The 27757-nt window shown below is 43.3% G+C and overlaps 1 protein-coding gene across 1 annotated transcript in view; it reads left to right on the top strand.

The window, feature by feature from the left end:
• Positions 1-27757, top strand: part of SNTB1 (syntrophin beta 1) — a 123408-nt gene that overhangs the window by 77525 nt on the left and 18126 nt on the right. The window contains exons 3-4 of the mRNA XM_034422239.3: positions 4893-5100; positions 26692-26831. Of these exons, the coding sequence (XP_034278130.2) occupies positions 4893-5100; positions 26692-26831 (348 nt within the window). The remainder of the gene's footprint in view (positions 1-4892; positions 5101-26691; positions 26832-27757) is intronic.

Here is a 27757-nt window from a genome sequence, read left to right as displayed (position 1 = left end):
AGAAGACAGTATATATATCATGGCAGACATCTATTTAAATGCACAGTTCCTTTAGGCCAATATGGGCTTTATCAAAAATGTTCTCTATGCAGTGTTTACATAACTGTGGTGGAGGGTATGAAGGAACAGAGCTGTGGCACTGTCTTAAATATTTCCAGACAAGGGGAAATTTAAAACTTTTATCACCAAATTACAGATAATGTCATGTTTCAGAAGCCAGATCCGAGAGAAAAACCAGTGAGGTTTACAGAAGAGTAGATTGAATTTTTAAGTCATTTAAAATAGTGTTTTGGTATCATTTGACATATTCTCACTGTAGGCGAAGAATCATCAACTGTGCCCAGGGGCATTTATGTTGGAAAGCCAAGTAGAATAGACTAGAAGGATATGGCCACATTGACAGATGCCCTGTTACTGCAATGAGGGTAATTGTCAAAAATAATGCAAAGCAGAGCAAACTCATCTCTGTAATTTTTTTTGTTGACTTTTCAATTCTTACTTTAGAAAAATGACACCATCCATTTTTAGAGATGGGAAGGTACAGATTTAACGAGTACTATTTTTGTTGGTCAAAAAGACATTTGTTATCATGTTTTATTAGAGAATACTTTGATTTCCAATAAATTGTTTTCTCAAACACTCATTGCGCTTTCTAATTGTCCAGTTTGAACCTAAGGGTTAATTGTGGTCCCACCCCACACCAGGAGTGGGCTTCAAAAATTTTAGCAAGGGATTCTTTGCCCGGTTGGTGGGTGGGCTTGGCAATAGTGGGCGTAGCCTAGTCGGCCTCCTGCACCATGGCGGGGGGGGGGAGTTGCCCGGGCTCTGGAGGCTTTACTTGAGGCTCCGGGAGGGCGAAAACAACCTCCCCAGGCTCTGGAGGCCCTCTGGAGGCCGGAAATGGGACAGTTTCCGGCCTTCCTGAACTTCCAGTAGGCCCGTTTTTCACCCTTCCCAAGCCTCTGCAGCTGCCTTTTACTTATCTGCATCCAAAATGGGCCATGTGGGGATTCCTGGGAGGGGTGGGGTGGGATGGGATGGGCGGGGCCAGCCAGGAGTGGGATTTGGGGGTTCTTAGCTAGAGGTTCTCCCGAACCCTTGCGAACCCTCAGCAGCCCACCCCTGCCCCACACCCAATATGGATGAATTGTGACAAGTTGTATTTTATACTACAGTGTCTCCTTTGCCTTTCAAGTTAAGCTGAGAGGGCAGTTCCCTAAATTCAAAGCCAACATAAGAGTGTAATTTTTAAGGTGTGATTAAATTTACTGGCAGTGTTTGCTGCAGCAGACTGATATTATTTGATAGATTTATATTCTTACTTTTCTCCAAGAGCTCAGGATGACATATATGGGAATAATCCTTTATTTAATTCGCACAAGAAAAACCAGTGAGGTTGGTTGGACTAAGAGACCATCCTAAAGGAAACCAGTGGATTTCCATAGATGAAGATAGACTTGAATTTTGATCTCTCATCTCCTAGCCCACTATCTTAACCACTACATCATACTGATTACCCTTATGGAAACTCTTAAAGTAAGTTCTGTTCACCTCAGGTGGTCCTCAACTTACGACCACAATTTAGCCCAAAATTTCTGTTGTTAAGTGAGAAATCTATTAAGTGAATTTTAAGACCTTTCTTACACAGTTGTTAAGTGAATCTAGCTTCCCCATTGACTTTGCTTGCCAGAAGGCCGCAAAAGATGGTCACATGACCCCGGAACACTGCAACTGTCATAAATACATGCCAGTTGCCAAGCGTTTGAATGTTGATCACATGACCATAGGGATTCCGCAATGATTGTGTGAAAATCGGTTATAAGTCATTTTTTTCAATGCCGTTGTAACTTTGAACCAGGGTGAAATCCAGCAGGTTCTGGAGAACCAGTAGCGGAAATTTTGAGTAGTTCGGAGAACTGGCAAATACCACCTCTGGCTGGTCCCAGAGTGGGGTGGGAATGGAGATTTTGCAATATCCTTCCCCCAGGAGTGGGGAGGAAATGGGGATTTTAAAAATTTGAATTTCACCACTGCTTTGAACGGTCACTAACCAAAGTGTTGTAAGTCGTGGGCCAGTTTTCTTTTCTATAACTAGCAATTTAACAGGGTCTTGTATCGAAAAAGACACGTCCGCCCACAGCTCTTTGCTCTTCTTTAACCAGTGGTATTAGGAAGAATTATGAAACTGAGATACACACGCCACCATTGTGGCAACAAGCGTTGTTGCTTTTTTCCCGGTGAGTCCAGACTATCAGGGCAACCTGGTCCACCGAAATACGGGGCAGAGCATACTGCTTCCGCTTTCGCCTTTCAGCTCCAATCCAGGGGCCTTCGCAGGGGGTCGTTTTTGTTGCATCCAGAGGCCGCACACATGACAAGGACGGAGCAGCCGATTGGCCCGATCGTCGGCTACCAGCCGGCGGGAAATGGGTGCGTCCTGATTGGCCCAGCCGCTGACAGCTCTGCATATTTAAGAACTGTCAGTGCCTCAGAAGCTGCCCTGCTCTCCAAGGTCCTCAGCACTGAGTGGGTCTGATGTTAGCTGTTGTTGATAATAAAAGTTATTATTAATTCGCCTTGCCTCCGCTCTTATAGATTGTTCTCAGAACAGAACAGTTTTCGTGACAAATTATTTTTGTGTTGAATTCATATTTACCGACAAAGAAATAAAGGGATAAACTGCGCTAAAAGGCTAGTTGACGAGAGCTAAATAGCTTGAACTAGATCTATACTAGTCTCCCTTTATTTCTTTGCTGGTAAATATAAATTCAACAGGAACTGGGTATGTCTAGTTTGATGAAGAGAAGGACGAGGGGAGACATGATAGCAGTGTTCCAATATCTCACGGGCTGCCACAAAGAAGAGGGAGTCAAGCTATTCTCCAAAGCACCTGAGGGTAGAACAAGAAGCAATGGGTGGAAACTAATCAAGGAGAGAAGCAATTTAGAACTAAGGAGAAATTTCCTGACAGTTAGAACAATTAATCAGTGGAACAACTTGCCTCCAGAAGTTGTGAATGCTCCAACACTGAAAGTTTTTAAGATGATGTTGGATAACCATTTGTCTGAAGTGGTGTAGGGTTTCCTGCCTAAGCAGGGGGGTTGGACTAGAAGACCTCCAAGGTCCCTTCCAACTCTGTTATTCTATTCTATTCTAACATTGTGGCAACAGTTCTCCCTCTGCTGAACTGTTCAATTCTTTCAGATACTTTAAGCTGAGTTAGGTGAATGGATGGTGACATTGCAGGGCCATTTGTGAACTTGATCCGGCAGGCTGAATGGCATCAAAAGATTGACCATCACTGACCTAATCCTGTGATGTCACTTGACCCTGCCACCTGATGTTTCTGCTCCGTGGAGACAGAACAGAGCAAGCTGTCATTCCTCATGTTTGGCTTCCAAAAGAATATATCTTCTTCCAGTAAATGCAGGGATGAAATGCTCCCGGTTCGGACCGGATCGCCCAATCCGGTAGCGATGGCGGCGGGTGGTTCGGAGAACCGGTAGCAAAAATCCCTGCCCCCCCCCATGCCCAGCTGAGCCGCACGATCATCAGAAGCTATTTTTTTTTACTTTTAAAAGCATTTTTTTCTACAACCTCTTTGGCCGAAAAAATGCTTTTAAAAGTAAAAAAAAAAAAAAAAAGCCACTGATGATCGTGCGGCTCAGCTGGGACCGTCAGAGGCTTTTAAAAGCATGTTTTTCTGCAACCTCTTTGGCCAAAGAGGTTGTAGAAAAAAAAATGCTTTTAAAAGCTTCTGACGATCCCAGCTCAGTTGCCTGATCGTCAGAGGCTTTTAAAATCATTTTTTTACAACCTCACATTACCCCCCCCACCAAGCCACGCCCACAGAACCGGTAGTAACAAATTTTACATTTTACCACTGAGTAAATGTCTTCTGCCATTGGAAAAAGCTGTCTTTTCCTATGTAGGGAAGACAGTGGCCTTAGCTCTCTTCTTGGAAGTCATGGAAGGGAAAGGTGACCTAAAGGTTCTTCTTCAAAAGGCCAAGGACTTTGTTTTTGTTTTTCTTTCCTTTGAAGACATTTCGCTTCTCATCCAAGCAGCTTCTTCATTTCTACAGTTCCAGAACTGAAGAAGCTTCTTGGATGAGAAGCGAAATGTCTTCAAGGAAAAAGAAAAGCTGCGGTGGAATACCAAGTCTATAGGTCTTCCTTGAAGACCTTATAGAGAGCTCTGGTGGTGCAGTGGTTATAGTGCAGTATTGCAGACTAACTCTGTCAACAGCCCAGAGTTCGATCTTGATGGGGCTCAAGGTTGATTCAGCCTTCCATCCTTCCGAAGTTGGTAAAATGAGGACCCAGATTTTGGGGGGACAATATGCTGACTCTGTAAACTCTGTAAAAGAGCCAAGGTGGCGCAGTGGTTAGAGTGCACTACTGCAGCTACTTCAGCTGACTGCTAGTTCAGCAGATCAGTAGATCAAATCTCACCGGCTCAAGGTTGACTCAGCCTTCCATCCTTCCGAGGTCGGTAAAATGAGGACCCAGATTGTTGGGGGCAATATGGTATTTAGTATAGTTTCTATGGTGTAAGCTGCCCAGAGTCCTCGGAGAGTGGTCGGCATAGAAATATGAAGAATAATAATAATAATAAATAAAAATAAACCGCTTAGCGAGTGCTGTACATCACTATGAAGCGGTATATAAGTCTAAGTGCTATTGCTATTCCTGCCTGACAGGACCTCTATTTGGCTAGCTATGTTGGTTTGGTTATGACTCAATAGTCTAAAGGCGCCCCATCCCTGGCACAGTGATTTTTCACACTTCTACACCTACAAATCAGGTAATCGGGCTGGAACTTTGAGAATACCTATAACTCTCCCCTCTTTTCTTATTTATTGTATTTATTTATTTATTTTTCTTCTACAGGATTGTTGAAGTTCATTCACCGGATGCCAAGCACATCTTGGTGCTAAGGAGTAAAGATGCGAGCACTGCCCAGGCCTGGTTCTATGCCATCCACTCCTGTATCAGCGAGCTCATTCCCAAAGTCATCTCAGAGGTCAAAGATCAACTGGGTAAAGCAGGAATAGCCGGAGGCCGAGAAATTAGGCACTTGGGTTGGCTGGCAGAAAAGGTAGTGCCAACTTTTCCCTCTTTGTCTTCATCAACAGCCCCCTGCATGTGCTTGAATTCTCAGGACTTTTAGTTTGGTATTAAAGAATTAAAGTGGTTAATTCTTGAATCATGGATGCACCACTCCTACAACTTAATTTGGAATGGCTTTAAAGTAATCGCATGGCTTTCTTTTGTAAAAATATGATGGATATTTAACCTTCTTAAATTCCTGATTGAGGTGTATCTGCTTTCACTCTGTAAAGAGAGGTGCATTAAAATATTAATTGAAACAGACAATTTGGTCATAGGTACCCTAAATGTTTGCATATAACTATACATTTCATTCATTCATGTATGCCCTAAACCAGTGATGGCTAACCTTTTTGCCATCACGTTCCAGGAAAGGGGGGCGGGGGAGGGTCGTGCGCGCACGTGCCCACGCGCATGCGTGTGCAACCCCTCCCCCTCCCCTCCCCCCCGCTCCTGGCACATGATGGCCTGGTAGGCCCGTTTTTCTTTCTTACCTGGTTCCAGATCCTCTCTTGTGTATCTGGGAAGGGCGAAAACAGCCTTTCCCACTCCCTTGGAGGCCCTACGGAGCCTGAAAGGACCCATTTCCCAACTCTCGGTGGGACAGGAAGTGACATTTTTTGCTGTCCCCAGCCTCCAGAACCTCTCTAGGAGCCTCTCTAGGAGTCTCTGGAGGCTGGGGACAGAAAAAAAGTTACCTCCTGTCCCACTGGGAGTTGGGAAATGGGCCCTTTCAGCCTCCGTAGGGCCTCTAAGGGAGTGGGAAAGGCTGTTTTCGCCCTTCCCAGATACACAGAGAGGATCTGGAGCCAGGTAAGAAAGAAAAATGGGCCTTCCCCACCCCGCCCCCAGGCCCTCCAGAGGCAGGAAACAGCCTGTTTCCCTACTTCTGGTGGGCCCAGAAGGCCCGAAAATCAGCTGGCCGGCGCGCGCATGCACCCCAGAGCTGAGCTGGCCTGCCCACTAATATGGCTCTGCGTGCCACCTGTGGCACGCGTGCCATAGGTTCGCCATCACGGCCCTAAACATATACAAAGGATGGGCATTTCTTCCAGTTGTGGTCCTGACCTCACCCCATTCACCTTTGCATGGTGAGTGGGGTATTTTTGTCCTGACAGTTGTATATGCGTAAGAGTTGGGATATCTGTATTAGCTGGAAGATCCATGGCATGAAACATCTTCATATTAGAAGAGACTGGACAGCCATTTGTCTGGATTGGTATAAGGCCGAGATGGCGAACCTATGGCCCAAAATGGCACATGGAACCGCTGGGGCGAGGGCACACCAGCCCTCGCCCCAGGCCAGCTCCACCGCACCTCCCACCAGCCAGCTGCTCTTTGGGTCTCTGCCACGCATGCGTCCCGTTTTGGGCCTGGAAAGCCTCCTGCACCAACCTGGAAGCCAAAACGGGGCGGGGGGGCAGGGTTCATGTGCGGGGGACATGTACGCATGCGTGGGGGTGTGTCGCATGTGCAGGGGGCGCTCACATTTTGGGGGTCCGGGCACGCGCACATGCATATGCACGCATGCATTCACACACGCGCTTTGGGTACTCGGTACCAAAAAGGTTAACCCTCACTGGTATAAGGTGACGTGCTTGGGGACCTCCAAGGTCCCTTCCAACCAACTCTGTTATTCTGTATATACAGAGTTGTTTGTGTATGTACAGAGTTGTTTGCAGGCTAATGTTTCAATCAAGGTGTATGTCAACACTGAAGCTCCAGGATGGCTTCAGTCAGATCAGCTTCAGGGTTGACAGTGTTAGCTGTTTTTAGAATGTCTACATGATATAAACAATTTTCTGCAACGTTAATGCCTACTTACTATTTATGAATGATTGTCTACAAATGGAAACAGAGAAAAAAAACAATGAATATGGCCAGTGCAAAACCTGGGACCTGTTTTTAGTCAATGTCTTTTAACACTTTCAGCCATGATAGCTTCCTAATCACCAGCTATAGGTCTTTCCATTCTTGCTTTTGAATCCCTCTCCCCAACTCCTTGGGCTAGCAGTCTTCTAATCTTTCATGTTTGAGAGCTCCCCACAGTGAGTCACCATTTCCTTGATCTTACTTTTCATAGCTGTTTTCAGAGCATGATATGATATTTACTACATGGCTCCTAGATGGCTCAGTGGCTAAGACGCTGAACTTGTCAATCGAAAGGTCGGCAGTTCAGTGGTTCGAATCCCTAGTGCCGCGTAACAGAGTGAGCTCCCGTTACTTGTCCCAGCTTCTGCCAACCTAGCAGTTCGAAAACACGTAAAAAATGCAAGTAGAGAAATAGGGACCACCTTTGGTGGGAAGGTAACAGCGTTTCGTGCGCCTTTGGTGTTTAGTCATATCGGCCACATGATCACAGAGATGTTTTCGGACAGCACTGGCTCTTCGGCTTTGAAACTGAGATGAGCACCCCCCCTAGAGTCAGGAACAACTAGCACATATGTGCGAGGGGAACCTCTGCCTTTACCTTTACCTTTACTTTCTTAGATGGCTATTGGCAGTTCTGAAAAAGCCTCAATTCTACTAAGCAACCTTGTGATGCCCTGTACGTTTTTTTAATGTTAATCGTAAAGAGCATCTTGAGTTCCTCAAGACTTCTTCAGTAATTTTGGCACACACTTAGGTAGGCTTTTATTTATTCATTACCACCTGAATTTCACTTTTCCTCAAGGTACATAATACAGGATATATTCACTCTGAGTGATTCCAGGTGGCTAACAAGAATAAAAACCCATTATAAAAACAATAAAAAAGCAATAATCCCACCCTCCTCCTGGTGACCACAATCAAATGAGCCATTTGATGGCCTTCATCCCACTATGGGGTCCCAGGCCTGTTGGTGCAAAACCAGGTCTTCAGGGCCTTGCAAAAGAGTGTCAAAGTGGGGACTAGGCTTATATCCATAGAGATGATGTTCCGCAGGGAGGGAGCCACCACGGAGAAGTCCGTTCTTCTCCATCCTCCTAGATGGGCCTGCTTAGGAGAAGCGACCCATAGTGCCTCCCCACTCTGATGGGTCAGGTAGATGGGAAAAACTGTACTTCAAATAACATGGTCCTGAGCCATGTAGGTGACAATCAATACCTTGAAGGTGACAATCAACATCTTGAATGGTTCTTTTTGTTCTCCTATCGATCATGTGAACTAGGTTAGCCACTATTGCTCATTAGAATTCTTTAGATTAGATTAGAATTCGTTATTGGCCAAGTGTGATTGGACACACAAGGAATTTGTCTTTGGTGCATATGCTCTCAGTGTACATAAAAAGAGAAGATACATTTGTTAAGAATAATAAGGTACAACACTTAATGATAGTCATAGGGTACAAATAAGCAATCAAATCATACTAGGAAACAATCAATATAAATTGTAAGGATACAGCAACAAGTTACAGTCATAAGTGGGGGGAGATGGGTGATAGGAACGATGGAAAGATTAATAGTAATAGTAATGCAGACTTAATGAATAGTTTGACAGTGTTGAGGGAATTATTTGTTTAGCAGAGTGATGGCGTTCGGGGAAAAACTGTTCTTGTGTCTAGTTATTCTGGTGTGCAATGCCCTATAGCGTTGTTTTGAGGGTAGGAGTTGAAACAGTTTATGTCCAGGATGCGAGGGGTCTGTAAATATTTTCACAGCCTTCTTTTTGACTCGTGCAGTATACAGGTCCTCAATGGAAGGCAGGTTGGTAGCCATTGTTTTTTCTGCAGTTCTAATTATCCTCTGAAGTCTGTGTCTGTCTTGTTGGGTTGCAGAACCAAACCAGACAGTTATAGAGGTGCAGATGACAGACTCAATAATGAATTATTGAGTCTGTCATCTGCATTAATTATCATTAGTTAATGATAATTATCTTATATTAGACTCATTAAGATCCGCAACCAAGTGAACCTCCCACAAAACGTAAGAAGCACAAACTAATAATTTCAGTTACTGTGCTACAGTCTATGCACCAATTAAGAATTGTACTGTATCTGATGAATTCTAGTTGGACAATGTTTAGAACTTATTAGCCTATAAGATATGAACAAGGAATTTACTGCCTCCAGAAAAATATAAGCTACAGCTGATGGGAGAAGAATATGGAGAACTATTAGTTGCCTACCTTTGAGTCAAGATGTTTTATTATGTTTCTTGCCAAAAGTAAACATTGTGACCCCTCCAGAAATAGCATACCGTATAACTGATCATCTGTAGTATTTTTTCAATGTAAAATACTGACCTCCTCGTAAGAAAGAATAGGGTTTGATTAATGTCAAGTTATACAAAATGTATCTGTCTTTATTATTACCCTATAAAATAGAATGCACTCTGGTTATATAAATGGACCGAATACTGTGAATTTTAACTAGTTTTTTTTAAATGGTGCATTTATTATATCTTATGTAACGTGGTTGGCTTTTCAGGGATTGCAGTTTGAGCTGGATAATAGTAAAGTTTTGAATGAAACTTCAGGGATTTTCGACTGTTCTTATTGTTCTGAGTCTCTGGATTCAGCATTCTTGCAAAGCAAAGTTTGTCTTTATTCCTTGAGATTATTTTCGAAGGCAAGGAACTGGATGGTACACAGAACTGAAAAGTGATGCCAGGGGGAACTTGAGCGACCTTTTATTAGGTATGCATTCTATGTGTCTGAAGAGCAACTTAAAGTATAAATGACTGGTGCCACTCAGACCTTTTGAGAGGTCACCTTTAGTAGACTTTATGAAAAAATATCAAGAGTATATTTCCTACAAGATTTATTTATTTATTTATTTATTTATTTATTATATTTATATACCGCCCTTCTCCCGAAGGACTCAGGGCGGTGAACAGTCAAGTTCAAATACATAAATATAAAAGTTAAAAACAATTTAAAACCAGATTAAATCTTTAGCCCACAATTAAAAACATCTCATTAAAATCCAATTTAAAAATTTAAAACCATTAAAATGAGTCTAGCCTGGCTTGCTGGAATAACAAAGTCTTCAGGGCACGGCAGAAGGTGCGCTAGTCCGGGATCCTCTGTACCTCCGGGGCTCATTCCAGAGGGCAGGAGCCCCCACTGAGAAGGCTCTCCCCCAGGGAGGGGTGTCGCCAGTCGACATTGTCTGATTGACGGCACCCCGAGGAGCCCCGCCCTGTGGGAGCGTACTGGCCGGTTGGAGGCTGTCGGTAGCAGAAGGTGGTCCCGTAAGTACCCAGGTCCTAAGCCATTGAGTGCTTTAAAGATGTTAATCAACACCTTGAATCGCACCCGGAAGACCACTGGGAGCCAATGCAGCTCGCGCAGGAGAGGTGTTACATGGGAGCACCCCGCCGCTCCCATAATCACCCGTGCGGCCTCATTTTGGACCAGCTAGAGCCTCCGGATGCTCTTCAAGGGGAGCCCCATGTAGAGAGCATTGCAGTAGTCCAGTCGGGAAGTGACGAGGGCATGAGTGGCCGTGCGCAGGGAGTCCCGATCCAGAAAGGGACGCAACTGGCGGATCAGGCGAACCTGATAAAAAGCCCCCCTGGCCACGGCCGTCATAATGAAAGGATTGCGGGAGGGGGGTTGGTTGGTTGATTGTGTTTTCGTTTATTAGTCTAGCATTAATCACAGAATCCAGAATCAAAGTATAGAACAGAAGAATACAATAGTAGTAATTAAAGTTTTAAAGTTTCTCACCCTCATTATTTAGGTACTGACTAGAAAAGAAATGATTAAAATCGATTTTACAGATGTTATAGGGTTGGGCCAAATCACATTTCTTGAACCATTTGATTGCGGGTCACTTCCAAGAACCGGGTGAAAGAGAGTGCTATAACCCTGAAAACATTTCATAAAATTATTTCAAATATAATTAAAATTAGATTAAATAAATGCAATAGCAATAGCACTTAGACTTCTATACCGCTTCATAGTGCTTTTACAGGCCTCTCTAAGCGGTTTACAGAGTCAGCATCTTGCCCCCAACAATCTGGGTCCTCATTTTACCCACCTCGGAAGGATGGAAGGCTGAGTCAACCTTGAGCCTGGTGAGATTTGAACTGCCGAACTTGCAGCTAGCAGTCAGGTGAAGTAGCCTGCAGTACTGCACTCTAACCACTGTGCCACCTCGCTCTATGCAATTAACATGTTTATTACAAATGAAGGCAGATATACGTGTCCCAGGATAATGTTGCAGAATCCAATCTGGGTCGGTCACCGGAACCAGAGATTTTATCTTCTGAGCTTTCGGACTCATGCTGGAGCCCATCTTCAGGGAACTTCTCTCTAGCAGAGTGTGTGCTTTTCTGTGTGTGGTATTTATAATGTCTGTTGTAAGTGCCTTTTTAGATGTTGATTGGGGTGTGTTGTTGGCTGGCTTTTAAGTCATTAGCTGTCCTTTGCTTGTGCTGCCCAGCTCTTGCCTTCTAAGTACTTGATAGGTCGGTGGTAAATCAGCACCCCTGTTGACTGACGAGGGACCTGTTCCCCAGGCTTTAATCACTTCCCTGGCTGTTTTTGTGCCTGCTCGTCCAACAATCTTGGTAGCTGCAAAATGGAATGTGTGTCCTTGTTCATTGTAATGAGAGGCTGCAATGAGTTCAGGTCTCCTCATCTGACCGCTCTCTTTTTTTTCTTGCAATATGGTGAAGGGCTTCCTCCCCTTCTGTCCTACATAGTCACAAGGGCAATCCATGCAGGGCATTCAGTAGATTACATTGGAAGCACCTCCTACCTCCAAACGATGTTTAAGATAAAGGTTCCCCTCGTACATATGCGCTAGTCGTTCCCGACTGTAGGGGTCGGTGCTCATCTCCGTTTCAAAGCCGAATTCCCAGCGCTATCCAAAGACGTCTCCATGGTCATGTGGCAGACATGACTAAAAGCCAAAGGCGCACTGAACGCTGTTACCTTCCCACCCAAGATGGTCCCTATTTTTCTACTTGCATTTTTTACGTGCTTTCAAACTTCTAGATTGGCAGAAGCTGAGACTAGTAACGGGAGCTCACCTGGGCTAGGGCACTAGGGATTCGAACCGCTGAACTGCTGACCATTCAGTCGACAAGCTCAGCATCTTAGCCACTGAGCCACTGCGTCCCTCTTGTAAACGATGTTTACAATGCATAATTTGTCCTCATATGAGGGAGGGAGGGAGGGAGGGAGGGAGGGAAGGAAGGAAGGAAGGAAGGAAGGAAGGAAGGAAGGAAGGAAGGAAGGAAGGAAGGAAGGAAGGAAGGAAACCACACTGGCTGGTTAATTGAAGGAGACTGCTGACACAATGATGCTGAATGCAGGTTTATGGCTTGTGTGATATAATCAGCAGGAGAAAGAAAACAAGCTTTTTTTGCGTCCCTTGTTCTTTTATAACTTTTCATTTTTACATGAACTACATCACAGAGAACTTAAATCCTAGGCATCTAAACTTCATCTAAACTATAGATTAATATTTTTTGGACAAGACCAATTAATTCCACATTCCTTTTTCTCCTTAAGAACAGGCAAGATGAGAAGTTTAGAAGCATATGCTTCTTGATCTAAAAATAGAACTTGGCCTAAAAATAAACCATTGTTTGCTTGATGGTTTTTATGACTTAGAAGTAAAGCACTCTTTGGGGGCCAATGCTACACAGAACATTTGTCAACAGTTGAAACTCAAAAGAAGAGTGAAGCCATATCAAAAGGTCTGGGTTTGAGGCGAGAGTTCGATCATTTATTTTCCCTTTCTTTTTAATGGTGAATAAGATCATTTTAGGGCGCATTCACTACATGTTTCATAATCTTTCCCCTCAAAAAGGGCAGGAAAATATGCATTCAGTTTTTTCATAATCACCAGCACAGAAAAAAATATTGACCATAAAAAGAGCTCAGCATGGCCCTGGGATTACATTCCCCCGCACCCCCACATGTAACATAGCATATTTTAAACCAAGCTATCATGGTTTATGAACCTTAGTGCAGGATTTTCCAACCTTGGCAACTTTAAGACTTATGGATTTCAACTCCCAGAATTCCTCAGCCAGTTTTGCAAAACCTGTCTTAGTGTGTTTGATGACAGCTGTGTTTATTGAATAAACACAGTTTAAACAACCATAGTTTAACAGAATACGTGAAGCTTGGCACTGTGTCACCGTAGCTGAACAAGGCCAAACTGATTTATTAACTGTTGATGAAAACCAGTCAAGATCACCATTTCAAATGGGCTTGTTTCCTTAAACTAATGAATACTAATGGTTCATCTATTAAAAGTGTTTATATAATTACATTTATATCAAATGTGCAAGATGTTCTTACAGAAAGAATGCTAATAATAAACCATATCGGAATGATCATATTTACAAGGATTAATGGCTGGGGAAGAAGGTCAGAATAAAAATACATGATAATAAAAAGCATCTAAAATGTCCATTCTATTCCATTTCAGAGGAGTTCCCTTTTCCATAAGTAAGGCTGATCTGAGGTGCAAATAATTATCATGCATACATACATCAGTTAAGGCCTATTTTTAAACTTCTTGATTGCAATTCTATAATTTGATGTTCAAGAAGATGACATTCATTTAGAATAAACTTGCATGGAATTTTAAGATCTCTTATGCATGAGGTAATCTTAATTGCAGCATATCAATTAATTGTTCTGATAATTTACTTGATGATATGTATATTAATAATAGTTACATCACCTTTTAAAAAAAAATCCAAACCAACTTTTCAAAAACTAAAACGACATTTGGAAGATAATGTTGTAAGGGACCTTAGTGATCATTTTTAATTCCTCTCTTAAGAAAGTTTAATTTTTTTGGAATTCAATTTGAATTTCCTGATATTAGCAGAAAGGAGAGACAAACTCTCTGGGTAACTGAGCAAAGGGAGGAAGAAAGAATGAGATGGTGAAAGGTTGATAATTTTAAAAGGAACATGTTGTACATAACAGACACTTGGAAGACATTGATAGAAGTAGAGATGAGCCTCGAATTACAACAATTCGTTTAGTGACCGTTTGGCAACATCATTGAAAAAAGTGATTTATGACCGTTTTTCACGCTTACAACTGTTGTAGCACACACACCCCAAGGTCACATGATCAAAACGTGGATGCTTGGCAGCGAGCATTTATGATGGCTGCTGTATCCAGGGTCATGTGATTACTTTTTGTGACCTTCTGATCAAGCAAAGTCAATGTGGAAGCCAGATTTACTTAACAACTGTGTTACTAACTTAACAACTGCACTGATTTGCTTAACAACTGTGGCAAGAAAGATCGTAAAATGGGACAAAACTCTCTTTTACAACTGTCTCACTTAGCGACATAAATTTTGGGCTCAATTGTGGTCATAAATTGAGGATTACCTGTACAATGAATATCCTGTGTGTGTAAGAAAGAAGGAAGGAAGGGGAAAGTTGCGGAACGTGGGGGAACATGGAAGAAAAAATGATAAGAATTAGAAAGTTTCTTGGAATTGTACAGCTGAGTGAAATAAACAAGCAGATGAATGAGGAACGGCTGCAGGATTTGGGTTTGGTTAGTCTAAAGAAAAGAAGAATTAGGGGTGACCTGATAGCAGTAGTCCAGTATTTGAGGAGCTGCCACAAAGAAGAGGGGGGTCAAATTATTATCCAAAGCACCTGAGGGCAGGACAAGAAACAATGTTTAGAAACTAATCAAAGAGAGAAGCAACCTGGAATTAAGGAAATACCTCCTAACAGGATAATAAACTGAGGACAGTGGAACAGCTTGCCTCCAGAAATCGTGGGTGATCCATCACTAGATGTTTTTAAGAAGAGTCCAGACAGTCACTTATCTGAAATATGTATGTATGTATGTATGTATGTGTCCAATTTATATGCCGCCCTTCTCCGGGCGACTCAGGGCGACTTACAATGCATTATAGCAATAGCCTGCATACTTTTTTGTATATACCTGCTTATTAGGGCTTTCGGGCCCACCCCCCTAAGCGGTGTTGTTCTATACAAAGTTGGTTTATTGCCCCCACAGTCCAGGTCCTCAATTTACCTACCTCGAAAGGATGGAAGGTTGAGTCAACCTTGAGCCTGGTGAGATTTGAACTTGCACTAATTGCAGGCAGCTGGCAGCTAAGTGCTAGCACTTAACGGCACTTTAGTCCGCTGCACCACTGAGGCTCTAGTATAGGTTCTCCTGCTTGAGCAGGGGGCTGGACTAGAAGACCTCCAAGGTCCCTTCCAGCTCATTCATTCGAATGTGCAGCTGAAGGAAGTACCGTAATTGGAATTGTGAAAGTGGAAATTGTGAATAAGTTTTGGGTTGTGGTCAGTAGATGCATTTGTTTCTTGAATTGGAGATTGGTAGAAAAGTAAAAGGGTTTAATTTGTGGTATTGTGGTTGAAAGGGTCAAAGGTTGGTTTTTGAAGCTGGTCATTATGTTGTGCGTGGGGTTTTATGAATGCAGTTAAAAACTCTTTGGCCCCTTTTGTATATTATTCATCTAGTTAACAAAACTTAATACGGGAGTACTGTTGTTTGGTTATGATTAAAGGCTATGATTAAGAAGAGACTTTGTCATTTCAACCTCCATAATTACGATGCTAAATGCTAGCTGTCCCTACTTCGGCTCTTGAATGACTTAGTGTCCTTTTGGTTCAGTTGATTGTCCCATTGTCTTGGCTCATGCTTAGAAGTTGGAGATTGAGAGCACTTTGTTACGGTTTTTTTCCTAGTTTGAGACAGTAGAACTGGAGAATTTCTGTTCTCATTTACGGCTTTGGGGCTGGGTGATAGCAGTCTCCCTCGTGCCATCTTTAGCATATTTATAAAGCCATGGAACTAATACGCTGGATTTCTTTATGTGGATGATAACCAGGTTTACTTCTCTTTTTCCATCCTCACCTAATGTACCAAATACCCAATTCTTTTCTTTAGACCCATGATGGTAAACCTATGACACATGTGCCAGAGGTGGCACGCAGCGCCCTCTCTGTGGGCACGCAAGCCGTCGCCCCAACTCAGCTCCGCCACACTTGTGCGTGTACCTCCCGCTGGCCAGCTGGTCTTCAGATCTCTGCTGTGCATGCACAGGGGGTCGGGGGGCACACACTCATGCACGGGGGTGTGAAGCATGCGTGGGGCCACGCGGGAGGCAGGGCACCTGTGGGAAGGCACGCATGCATGAGCTGGGCAGTGGGGCACATGCGGGGGGGTCATACTTGCATGCACGGCCCCCCCATCCACGGGGGCACATGCACAGGTCACACACAGGTGCGGGAGCACGAGCACATTTGCACATGCACGCAAGCACTTTGGGCAGAAAAGGTTAGCCATCACTTCTCTAGACAAAATTACAGTCGGGATGAGGTATAACAAATTGAAAATTGAATCTTAAAAAAAAATCTAATTTGGTGAATTAGGAAAACTCACAGTTGGAAGGAGCCTTTCTCATTCCTAAGGAATCTGTTCCGTGAGATCGAATACAGAATTTGGGGCTGAACCTAGTCCCACCTGTAGATGATGGGTCTAGGTTCAGAAGCAACCTGGAACTAAGGCGAAATTTCCAGACAGTGATTTCCTGGTTTCTGCACGGTGACATCCTCTCGCTGTTTATTGTGAAGCCTTCTGTTCTTCGAGTGCACTGAAATCTCTGGGCACCATAAAGATTCCTTATTTATAAATTTTTTTTCAGTGTATTTATAATTTATTAATTATTTATTAAACTTTTAGCCAACACAGTTTTGGACACAAGGCATTACCAAAAAAAAAAAAAAAAAAATAGAATAAAACTCTGCCATCAGTTCAGGAAACAGGAAAGCAACCTCAGATGGATAAAAAATTATGATCATCCATTGTTGGTGTGAAGAATTCCCCATAAAACTGAGGATTTAAAAGTGTTGGTGTGTGTGTGTATGCGTGTGTTTTAATGCAACAAAAATAACCCTACGGGCACAGGTGAGTTTTTCTCATTTCAAATAAAATGAGACACAAAAGCTGTTTTCCTCATGTATGTTTATAATAATTGTAAGATCAAAAGAACAAGATCGCCAAGTATGAAAAATGCCATCTGGATAGAAATCGGCAATGGAAGGCTAGTTTTTATGCAAAGGCATCAGGGAAAAAATAACCTTGAATTGTGAAAGCCTTAAAAACCTTAGAATTGAGACTCCATGCCAAAGCATATGTTGTTCGGGACTATTCCTCTCATCATCTTCCAACATGTGGCTCAGATTAGTAGATTTTGCCAATATAAATATACAAGTCCAATTTTGATAATTCCTTTGCATCAGTAGTCACTCACAAGAGGAAGTCACTGTTAAAATAGTATCTCTGTTTATTTACCCCCCATATGGACACATGCATGCACAAAACAGAATTCTGGATTGCTTATTAACAAAACATTAAAACACACTTGCAAGACCTCAAGCCAACCTCATAAAGCGACCCAGCTGCGATATTTGAAACGAAATCTGTCAGTAATTAATTCGGTAAGCAGTTCCAATTGTAATTAAACCAGTATTAAAAATAAGAGAAATTCAAAAGGCTTAAGGCAGGGGTATTGGCAACTTTTTAAGATTTTATGGACTTCAACAGCGTTCCCTGGTTTAAAGTTGCTACGGTTAGACACCTCTGGGTAAAGATATCATAAGATCTCTCAAGGAAAAGTTACCTTGATTCCTTGATTCTTCCCCAACCAAGGAAGGGGAACTATAGTTAGTTTCAAACAGAGGTCACCAACTGGTGGTCCGTGAGAAAATTTTGGTGGTCCGCAGAAAAATTATTTACATTTTTTATATCGCACTAAATCAGGGGTACTCAAACTCCGTCCCTGGGCCGGATACGTGCAATGAACGCTTGTGTTACTGCAGAGAGTCTCCCCCTTCGGGGTCTTTTTGTGCAGGTTGGAGGGGGGCAGAAATTCCGACTTGGAGTCTGTTTCAGCCTCCTGGTGCAGGGCTTTGGGTGAAGGCTGGAGGGTCGCTGGTGGTGAAGAGCCAGAGGGCCTTGTTCTAATGGGACTGTATCATGACCTGGAACTGGCTGACCATCTCAGCCCGCTGAGCCTCTAGGCGCCGGTACCTGGCCTTGCACTCCCGCAGGTCTTCCTTCTGCTTGGAAAGCCTATGCTCGTAGTCCTCAGTGAGGTGCTTCTGCTGAGCCTCCTTCTCGGTCAGATCCAATTTGAACTGAGCCAGCTGTTTTGCCAACTCTTTCTTGTGGTGGCTGCTTAGCTCCAACAACTGCTTCCTGTTGGGGCCCTAAGGAGCCCGGGCAGGCAGGCAAGGAGTGGCTGGGAAGGGAGAGGCGAATAGAGGCCGGTGAGGCGCCCCTCGACCTGAGTGACATCCCCACCCAGTCACATGACTACCTAGCCATGCCCACCCAGCTGGTCATTAAGCAGATCATATTAGTGGTCCACGGGATTTAAAATTATGAATTTAGTGGTCCCTGAGGTCCGAAAGGTTGGTGACCCCCGGTTTAAAATAGCTAGATTAGGTATTCAGGTGGAAATCACTGGAGCTATTGTTCGCTATGTGTCTTGAGAGCACCAGGTTGGAGAAGATTGCAGGTAGATTTTTGACTTCCAACCAGTTGCTTGCCAATCATTTGAAGTTATGATAGCCCTCCAAAAACTATTTTCGTTGATTTACTATGCCCTCCTCAGTCACGTGACTATATTTTGACTGTTTGGCAGCCAGCTGATCTGAGGGCCAATTCCAGCATCTTGTGATCACATAATCTTGATTTGCGGCTTTTTTGTAGGTTTCTAGCATTGAATTTCCAGCAAACACCCCTTGGGGAAAATTGATTTGCTTAATAATCACGGTGTTTGTATAATGACTGCTGCAAAAAATGTCATAAAATCGGATCCGGTCAAGTGATGTCTCAATTTACGACCATAATGACTTACTATTCTTATTCCAGGCTCAAGTATGGTCATAAGTCAAGAACTACCTGTACTTAAAACTGTTTACCACTTTAGTGAAAATGTTCCTTACCCACAATTCATTGCTGCTTAGTTGCGTATAAACGTTTTCATTTAGCCTGGAACATACCTAGCATAATCCCTCGTACAGTTCAGAAACATTTTTCCCAGCTTGTCTTGAGTATTTACTGGAATAACTAAGAAGCCTGGGATGTGATTTGAGATCATATCCAAAGGAATGAACAAATGCTCCAAATATTTAAAATATAAACCAGATGCCATCTGATAATTACCCTGCACCTGCTACCTCAAGCAGTTTGTAACAAATAAGCCCATTATTCAAACAGGAGAAACCTCAGCTGTTAAAGAATGTGCAACTTTGAACTGCTTTGCTTGTGACACCTGTAGAAATGAAGGCTGTTCTGTAGAATTAGTAGATGTAAACCCTTTTTAATTGGTGGGACTGAGATTAAAGAATTTGGCCATGCTGGGTGGGAATTCTGAGCCTGGGGAATCCTAAATTATTTTAAAGGACATCTAGTTGGGGCAGAGGGCTACAGATTTATAAAAGAAGCATATTTCAGCAGTTATCAACATTAAATAAAAATATAAGATGCTATTTTGGAGCTGGGCGGGTGATTTCATTTCTCATGAAAAATGATTCTATAGGGACATGTACCAGAAAGTTGAAAGATTTCCAGAAGGTATAAGAAACTTTTCATTAATCTATTTATCATTCTATAGGCAAGCCATATTTTATTATCAGTAAGAAATGTTCTGGCACCTTAGATAAAGCTAGAGAAAAATGCAGTTTTAATATAATTTCTTTGGTATAAGAATTTTTAGAAACCAATTTGATTTGACTTTTGGACCAGGATCAATGGAATTTGGCAACAAAATTGGCAATAATAGAATTTCCTTTTTGGCTTTGCACCGTGCCTAAATTAGGTCACTGTAGTTTGTTCAGTGAACTCTCATTTTAAAAAGCTTTAGTTTTGTTCTTCAAAAACAAAAGCATTTTATTTTAATATGTTTACTGGTTAATTGTCTTACTAAGTATTGGCATGAAAGGAAACCAAGAAGAATGTAATAAATCAATTCCCAATGGCTAATATATGGAAAGGATCCAGTTGTGGCTTGCCAGCTGCCAGCAGAGCTGGCGGCAGACTCGGACAATGAGGAGGTTGGGGAGGAACTTGGGCCAGTCCTGGAGTCTGGGGAAGACTGATGAATGCTCTGCGTCAGAAGCAGAGATAGAGCCAGGACCGTCCGACATTTCCCAGCTGCCTTCGGAGTCAGAGATAAGTGGGGAAGAACAGCTGGGGCCTGTTCTAGATGCACATATGTGCAGAGCTGTCAGGAGAGGAGAACAACTGAGTACCAAGAGCCGACTCAGGAAGAAAAGCACACATGGACGCTGAATGACCCCTCCCTGGCTGGGGAATAAATAGAAGCAAAAGGGGAATGGCGTCGTAGGAGACAACTGTTCGGATTTCATTAGGAAGATTTGCTCATCGTGGTTCGTGCCACAGAGACTTCTTGCCAGGAATTAATTTACAGCTTTGTGACTGGAAGCTCCCAGCCTGCCAATTATCCAAGGACTGATAAGGTCTGTTATTGCAGTTAACCCTTGGAAGGATTATTGCCTGGACTTTTCTGTGTGTGAATGCCATGAATTCACAGTAGCTAAATAAAGAGGGGGGATTTGGGACAAGGAGTCTGTTTCTTGGTTCTGCTAAGGCTGGGTACCAGAACAGACCCCTAATCAAGCCAGGATTATTCTATATTTAATTCTTTCTTTGTAGCAGAATAAACAAATACATTCCCCTGTTCCAGGGGTATCAAACTCAATTTCATTTATTTTTATTTTTTTGCTTTAATGTATATGCCGCCCTTCTCCGGAGACTCAGGGCGGCTTACAATGCGTTAAGCAATAGCCTTCATACTTTTGTATATTTATACAAAGCTTATTGCCCCCATAATCTGGGTCCTCATTTCACCTACCTTTGAAAGGATGGAAGGCTGAGTCAACCTTGAGCCTGGTGAGATTTGAACTTGCAGTAATTGCAAGCAGCAGATGTTAATCTGTTAATAACAGTGCTTTAGTCCACTGTACTACAGGCTCTTTATTTCATTGAGGGTTGTGTTTGACCTCTTGGGGGTCGGGGGCTCGACGTCACTCGTGTCAGTGTCAATGGTGGCCCGAGCGCTCTGCCAGCGAAAATGGGCTCCCAAACTCCGTTTTCGGCTGTGACGGCCTCCTACAACCTTCTGCCAGCGAAAACAGAGCTTGGGAGGGCCGCTCACGGCCCTTGCGAGCTCTGTTTTCTCTGGCAGAGGCACCGCAGGTCGGTTCTTCGCTGTTTTCAGGGCAGCCCTGCAGGCCAGATCTAAGCACCTCGAGGGTCGGATCCAGCCTGCAGGCCTTGAGTTTTACACCCCTGCCCTATACTGTCAGATCATGTCATGGCAAAATAAGAACCACGTGTCCAGAGAAATGGCAGTACAGGAGTAAAAATATGTTAAAGTTCTCGTGTTTTAGGCTGTTACGTGATTTTGAAAAGCCTTTCAGATAATACTTAAGAGGCAAGAAGACGGGAGGAGAGAGAATAAATCAATCTAACACATCTTTTCAGTAATTCTGAAATATCACCCAAATTTAACTGAATAATAATAGCCAGAACTTTTCAACCACAAATCCTGCTGTTAGTTTTTTCCAACCTCCTGTTTTGTCACTTCCAAGCACTTTCCTTGCTTGGAAAAATGGTGGGTTTTTTTCCCCCCTAAAGCAAAATCAAAGTCCTGCAAAATATGTTTGATGGGATCATGAAGCTCTTGGCCAATTGGGGGTTGAACTACATGATGGTCTACTATGCTTCTTTGACTGCATGATCTGAACTAATCAAAGATCGTGAACTATGACAGCATTGAGGACAAGGAACTGGACAAACGCTTTATTCCTTTTTGTAACAAACCCTGATAATTGTGTGAAAGGGTTTAATCATGATGGAATATTTTAAACCCTACTTATCATTCCCCTTTTTCTTGTGAATGTGTGTGCAGCCTTTGCACTAACCCCACACAGTCATGAAAAAGCATTCCACAAAACTAGAATGTGTAAATGCCAGCCATAGATACCAAGCACAACACAATATTTTTACACAATATCTCCAGTCTTTTGCATCATCTCTTGGGTGAAAATAGTCCCCAATCTGGCCTCATTGTATGTTTTTCCATCTTCCTATTAACTTGCTTGTCCTTTTTTTTTAGTGGTGGCCAGAACAATCACAATATGGAAGGATTTTGGTTTGGCTATGACTTAACGGCGTCCCTAGGACATTGCTTGGTTTACAGCCCAGGGCCAAACTTCACCAGGTCTTCCTATTCATCTCCTCAATCTTTCAGTCAACTCTTTGCAGAGAAAGGGTACTAGAGCCAAGGCTGTGCAACCTCTTCCTTCCAATTCCAACTGCTTTTGTCGCTGGCATCAACTGTTTTTATTAGGGACCGACAACGGCTTGTATTGTGCGCTCTGGTGGATTTTGTATACCTTGGCAAATGCCCAGATCTGATAGTGAAATAGGACGGCTTTGTAGAGCATATTTGGATCAGGAAGAGATTAGAAATGAAAACCTAGGCTCTAGTTTCTTTTCATTTTCCTCTTTGCAATCATTCTCCCAATATTGCCTCCTTCCGTGCCACCAGGGTCAAAGGTATATATTATAGTCCATTTCCTGCTGCGTGGGAAGTATCAACATCCTGTGTTCACGGTTGCCTCTGCTAATCAGCGTCAACCGTGGAAATTACCTTGCTTTCATGGACTTTTGAGTGATTACAAAGGAAATTTTGCAAGGCTTGGGCCACTGGGTATATATTTGACACGCTTCACTTCTGCCCTGAGATTTCCTTTGCTTCAGACGCTTGGCAACTGACTCATATTTATGACGGTCGCAGTGTCCCGGGGCCACGTGATCACTTTTTGTAACCTTGTGACAAGGAAAAGTGAACGGGGAAAGCAGATTCACTTAACAACTGCATTACTAACTTAAGAACTGGAGTGATTCACTTAACAGCTGTGGTTGTTAAGGTCGTAAAATGAGGCAGAAGTCACTTAACAGACGTCTCGTTTAGCAACAAGAAATTTTTGGACTCCATTGTTGTGGTCGTAAGTCGAGGACCACCTGTAATAGCCCCATCTTCATTGTATGTCTTCAAGCAGAGTCTAGGCAGCCATCAGTCAGGAGTGCTTTAATTTGAATTCCTGCACTAAACAGAGGGGTTGGACTTAATGGCCTCTGTGGCTCTTTCTGACTCCGATTCTGTATATCTAAAACATCCTTTTTGAAGTGGGTTAATGGCTACGAGGAAGGAGAAATTACTTTTTCCGTGAAAAGCAGCCTCCCGTTATGAAACCTAAAAGCACTTCAATTAAATTCCAACCTGCTTGAATACCTGCTAAAACCTGTTGGAGCTTGCCAATAAGAGATAATTTGTTTACTAAACAGGGACTCTAATTTAAATAGCTGTTCTCTGTTAATGATAAAGAATAGTTTTGCAACCCCCCCCCCCCCCAAATCCATTTAATTACCGGTCAGCCTCATGGTAAACAATTCATTTTTAAGCCATTCAGCCAAATCTTCATTAAACAGTGTTGTTAACTTAATAAAGCCAGCCATTTAATTTAATTATTTAATTCAGTTTAATTTAATTTAATTTTTTATTATTTTAATTTATTTTATTATTTTATATATTACCCTGTTTCCCTAAAAATAAGACCCAACTGGAAAATAAGTCCTAGCATGATTTTTCAGGATGCTCGTAATATAAGCCCTACCCCCCAAATAAGGCCCAGTTAAGATCGTCAGCCAGATGGGTGCATTTAGTACCGTATTTCCCCAAAAATAAAACCTAACCAGAAAATAAGCCCCAATGCATCTTTTGGAGCAAAAATTAATATAAGACCCGGTCTTATTCTCGGGGAAACACAGTATGCCTCCTATCTCCCCTAGTACACTGATTGAATGTTGAAAACTCTACTAAAACCAAAACTAAGAGAGGTAAGAGATGGATAGCACAGGGATGAGGTTTTCTTATCCCATCAGCCACCTCCAGTGGTGAGGGCCCCCCCCCACTTGGGGACCCAGGCCAACAGGAAAGCCAGGCTTTGATACCCTTCCAGAAGGCCAAAAGGGAGGGGGCAGTTCTCACCTCCGATGGAAGAATGTTTCACAGGGATGGGGCCACAGCAGAAAAGGCTCTTCTCCTTGAACCCGCCTGCTGGAATTCCTTAGCAGACAGGATCCATGGCAGGCCTCTTTCACTGGCACGAGAGGGGGAGGCTTTCCCGTTGGGAAAGACACCCTGGAACCCAGGAGTGGGCTTCAAAAATTTTAGCAAGGGGTTCTCTGCCAGGTTGCTGGGTGGGTGTGGCCATGGTGGGAGTGGCCTACTTGGCTTCCTGCACCACGGCGGGGGGGGCATTTTTGCCCTCCCCGGGCTACGTAGGCTTTCTTCGGGCCTCCGGGAGGGCGAAAACTGCCTCCCTGGGCCCCAGAGGCCCTCTGGAGGCCAGAAACGGTTCTGTTTCCCACCTTCCCGACTTTCCAGTAGGCGTGCTTTTCGCCCTCCCCAAGCCTCCACGCGTGTCCTGCACTTACCTGCATCCAAAACGGGCTGTGTGGGGACTCCTGGGAGGGGAGGGCTGTGGTGGGCGGGTCCAGCCAGGAGTGGGATTTGGGAATTCTCTGAACTGCACAGAATCTTAGCTAAAGGTTCTCCCAAACTCCTGCTAACCCCCAGCAGCCCACCCCTGCTGGAACCCGTGTCATGTTTCATTGCTTCAATAGCAATGAAAATATTATTACATTGGGCCATTTTAATTGATTTTTTTTTCTCCTTTGATAAATAACAGGTAACTTTCCAATCTGAATAAAACAGTCCATATATAAGTAGGTGGGGATCATAATCTCCCAAGAGAGCTCCTTTGCTTGCCATCACTAAAGCGGGCACCAGTTCAATTCTCCTTGGTACACATCTCAGAACCTCCTTGGTAATGGGCTCCCCTTTGCAAAATCCTTCCTCAGGAAGCTAATTTGACTGCATTTAAAACCAGAGAGTTGAAAAAGCATTTGGAAGCAATCTAATGAAATTTTCTGATTTTTTCCCCTTCCTACAGACTGTATTGAAAATGCAACTATCTTTGTTTCAGAGTTGTTGTTGTTTTAAAGTATTACCATACTTTTCAGAGTATAAAACGTATCTTTTCCCCCCTAAAAGAGGGTGAAAATTTGGGTGCGTCTTATACACTGAATGTAGCCCCGCCCATCCACCAGCCCCCACCCTTCGGCCTCCGCACATCGCGTTTTCGGCCTCCTCACGCTGTTTTAGACCTGTTCCAGGCTGCGGGGATCGCCCCAGCACATCGCCGCTTCCGTGCCTCGCGTTTTTGGCCTCCAAACGCAAAGCGCAGAGTGAGGCCAAAAACATGAGGCACAGAGGCCAAAAACAAGAGGCACGGAGGTGGCGATGGTCTGTGGCAATCTCTGCAGCCTGGAACAGCTGATTGGGGGTATTCCGGGAGGCCAATCAGCTGCTTGTGCTGAATCAGGCTGTGATAATGTGCTGAAGCTAACCAGGCTGTTTGCTATTTGCTGCAAGGACACTAGGGAGATGAATACCAGTGGATGCTGGTAGGCAGAGGCAGAATTTTGTTTTTCTTGTTTTCCTCCCCAAAAACTAATGTGCGTCTTTTATACTCTGGTGCATCTTATACTCCAATGCGTCTTATACTCCAAAAAATACGGTATGTCTTCTATGTTATTGTGAACTTCTGGGAGGAGAATTTATAAAGCTGAATGGAAGACAGGATGAAGTGCTTTTAGAAATAAATACAAGATGAATCCCTGAGGAATTGTGAGAAGCCACAAGCTATACGTCCTAGCACTTGCCTGCACGATAGTCGACTCTTGATTTGGGGACAAACTAAAGTTTCTCAAGAAATCCCTCGCCTCAGGACCAGCAAGGAGGCAGGAGAGAATTGGGAAAGGTCACTTCGAGAGAAGGAAAATTTGGGTCTTTTTGCTATCCTCAAAGGTGGATTGGCCGACAAAGGCAGTCAGCAGGGAAGGGACAATGATTTATAAAAGAAAACCTACCAGGTAACATTAATAAAACTTATACAATCGGGGGGAGGGGGAAGCACTTCTTTGCACAGTGAAACTGTCAGGATGGCTACCAAAAAAAAAGGATTGGATGAATTCATGAAAGACAGGCCTGTCTGTTCAATCTGGAAGACTCAATATTTTCTGCCGATTGAGGAAGGCCTGCCTCCAAATTCCAGGGAACACCAGGGGGGAAGATCTACAGTATTCATTTCACAACAGTGACTCATAGCATCTTCTAATGTCATTCAACCATGGCTGAGCCAAAATAGCAGTAAGGAGGACAAGCTTTACATCATCTCAATGATAGCTGGAAGACGTTGTACAGAGGTCATAAATCAGCAGCGGAGAAATGTTCCGTGTCTCAGTTTCCTGCTTTAAAAGCATTTATCCCCAGGCAAGAACGTTTTGTTGGCTTACTGTGGGCAACAAAGTTTGAACGAAGGTGGGCCTTGCTATGACTCAGCGGGGCTGATCTCAGGTTTTGGGTGTTGTGGTATTTTGCCATGGGAAAAGCAGCGTTCTCCTGAATTTTTTCCTTGTGCCTCTTTCATTGGAAATCTTGATTTGTTTTGTCCAGGTGCTGGGAGAGAATGAGAAACCTGGGAAAGCTGTATTGGTTGCCTTGACAGAGAAGGATCTCTTGATATTTGAAAGCATGCCACGCATCAAGGAAGCTTGGTTTACTCCACTGCATTCCTACCCTCTCTTAGCTACCAGGTATGTTCTTTGCTTTAGACCAGAATATATATAGAGACACGATGGTTCAGTGGCTAAGACACTGAGCTTGTCAATTGAAAGGTCGGCAGTTCAGCAGTTCGAATCCCGAGTGCTGTGTAACGGGGTGAGCTCCTGTTACTCGTCCCAGCTTCTGCCAACCTAGGAGTTTGAAAGCACATAAAAAATGCAAGTAGAGAAATAGGGACCACCTTTGGTGGGAAGGTAACAGCATTCTATGCGCCTTTGGCGTTTAGTCATGCCAGCCACATGACCATGCAGACGTCCTTCAACAGCGCTGGCTCTCCAGCTTTGAAACAGAGATGAGCACCGCCCCCTAGAGTTGGGAACGACTAGCACATATGTACCAGGGGAACCTTTACCGGGAGAGAGAGAGAGAGAGATCACATTTTTAAGCTCTCTGATGGATGCCAGACACTTTCCTTTCTCTAGTCCAGAATATATAAAGAGATACCTCATTTTTAAGTTCTCTCTTGGCTAGCAGCTACCTCCGTTTAAATTACTTATTTCCCATGTTTTTCACTCCCATTTTAGCCAGAGGGGCTTATGCAGATTTGTAATAAAACAGATTCTCCCCTCTAGCTACGATTAAAAAGGTACAAGATGAAAAATAACTGGAAAGAGAGAGAGGTGAGAAATAACAAATTATGTGTTCCCATAATAGGAAATAGTGTAGTATTATTCTATTAACGGGTTTTTATGTAGGTAGTCCTCAACTTGGGACCGGTTGCTCAATGGCCATTCAAAGTTACAATGGAGCCCACAAAAATTATCCCAAAGGTGCTTTTTCTAAAAGGCAACTGAACTTTCTCGGTTTATTGTTTGAAAACATTTCGCTTCTCATCCAAGAAGGTTCTTCAATTCTTCAGTTGAGAAGCGAAATGTTTTCAAACAAAAAAACCCAGGAA

The sequence above is a fragment of the Pantherophis guttatus genome, chromosome 3 (assembly GCF_059756535.1).
Source record: "Pantherophis guttatus breed Tessera chromosome 3, ASM5975653v1, whole genome shotgun sequence".
NCBI classification, from domain to species: Eukaryota; Metazoa; Chordata; class Lepidosauria; order Squamata; family Colubridae; genus Pantherophis; species Pantherophis guttatus.
Note: the sequence above shows the minus strand (reverse complement) of the source record. Positions and strands in the feature narration are given on the sequence as shown.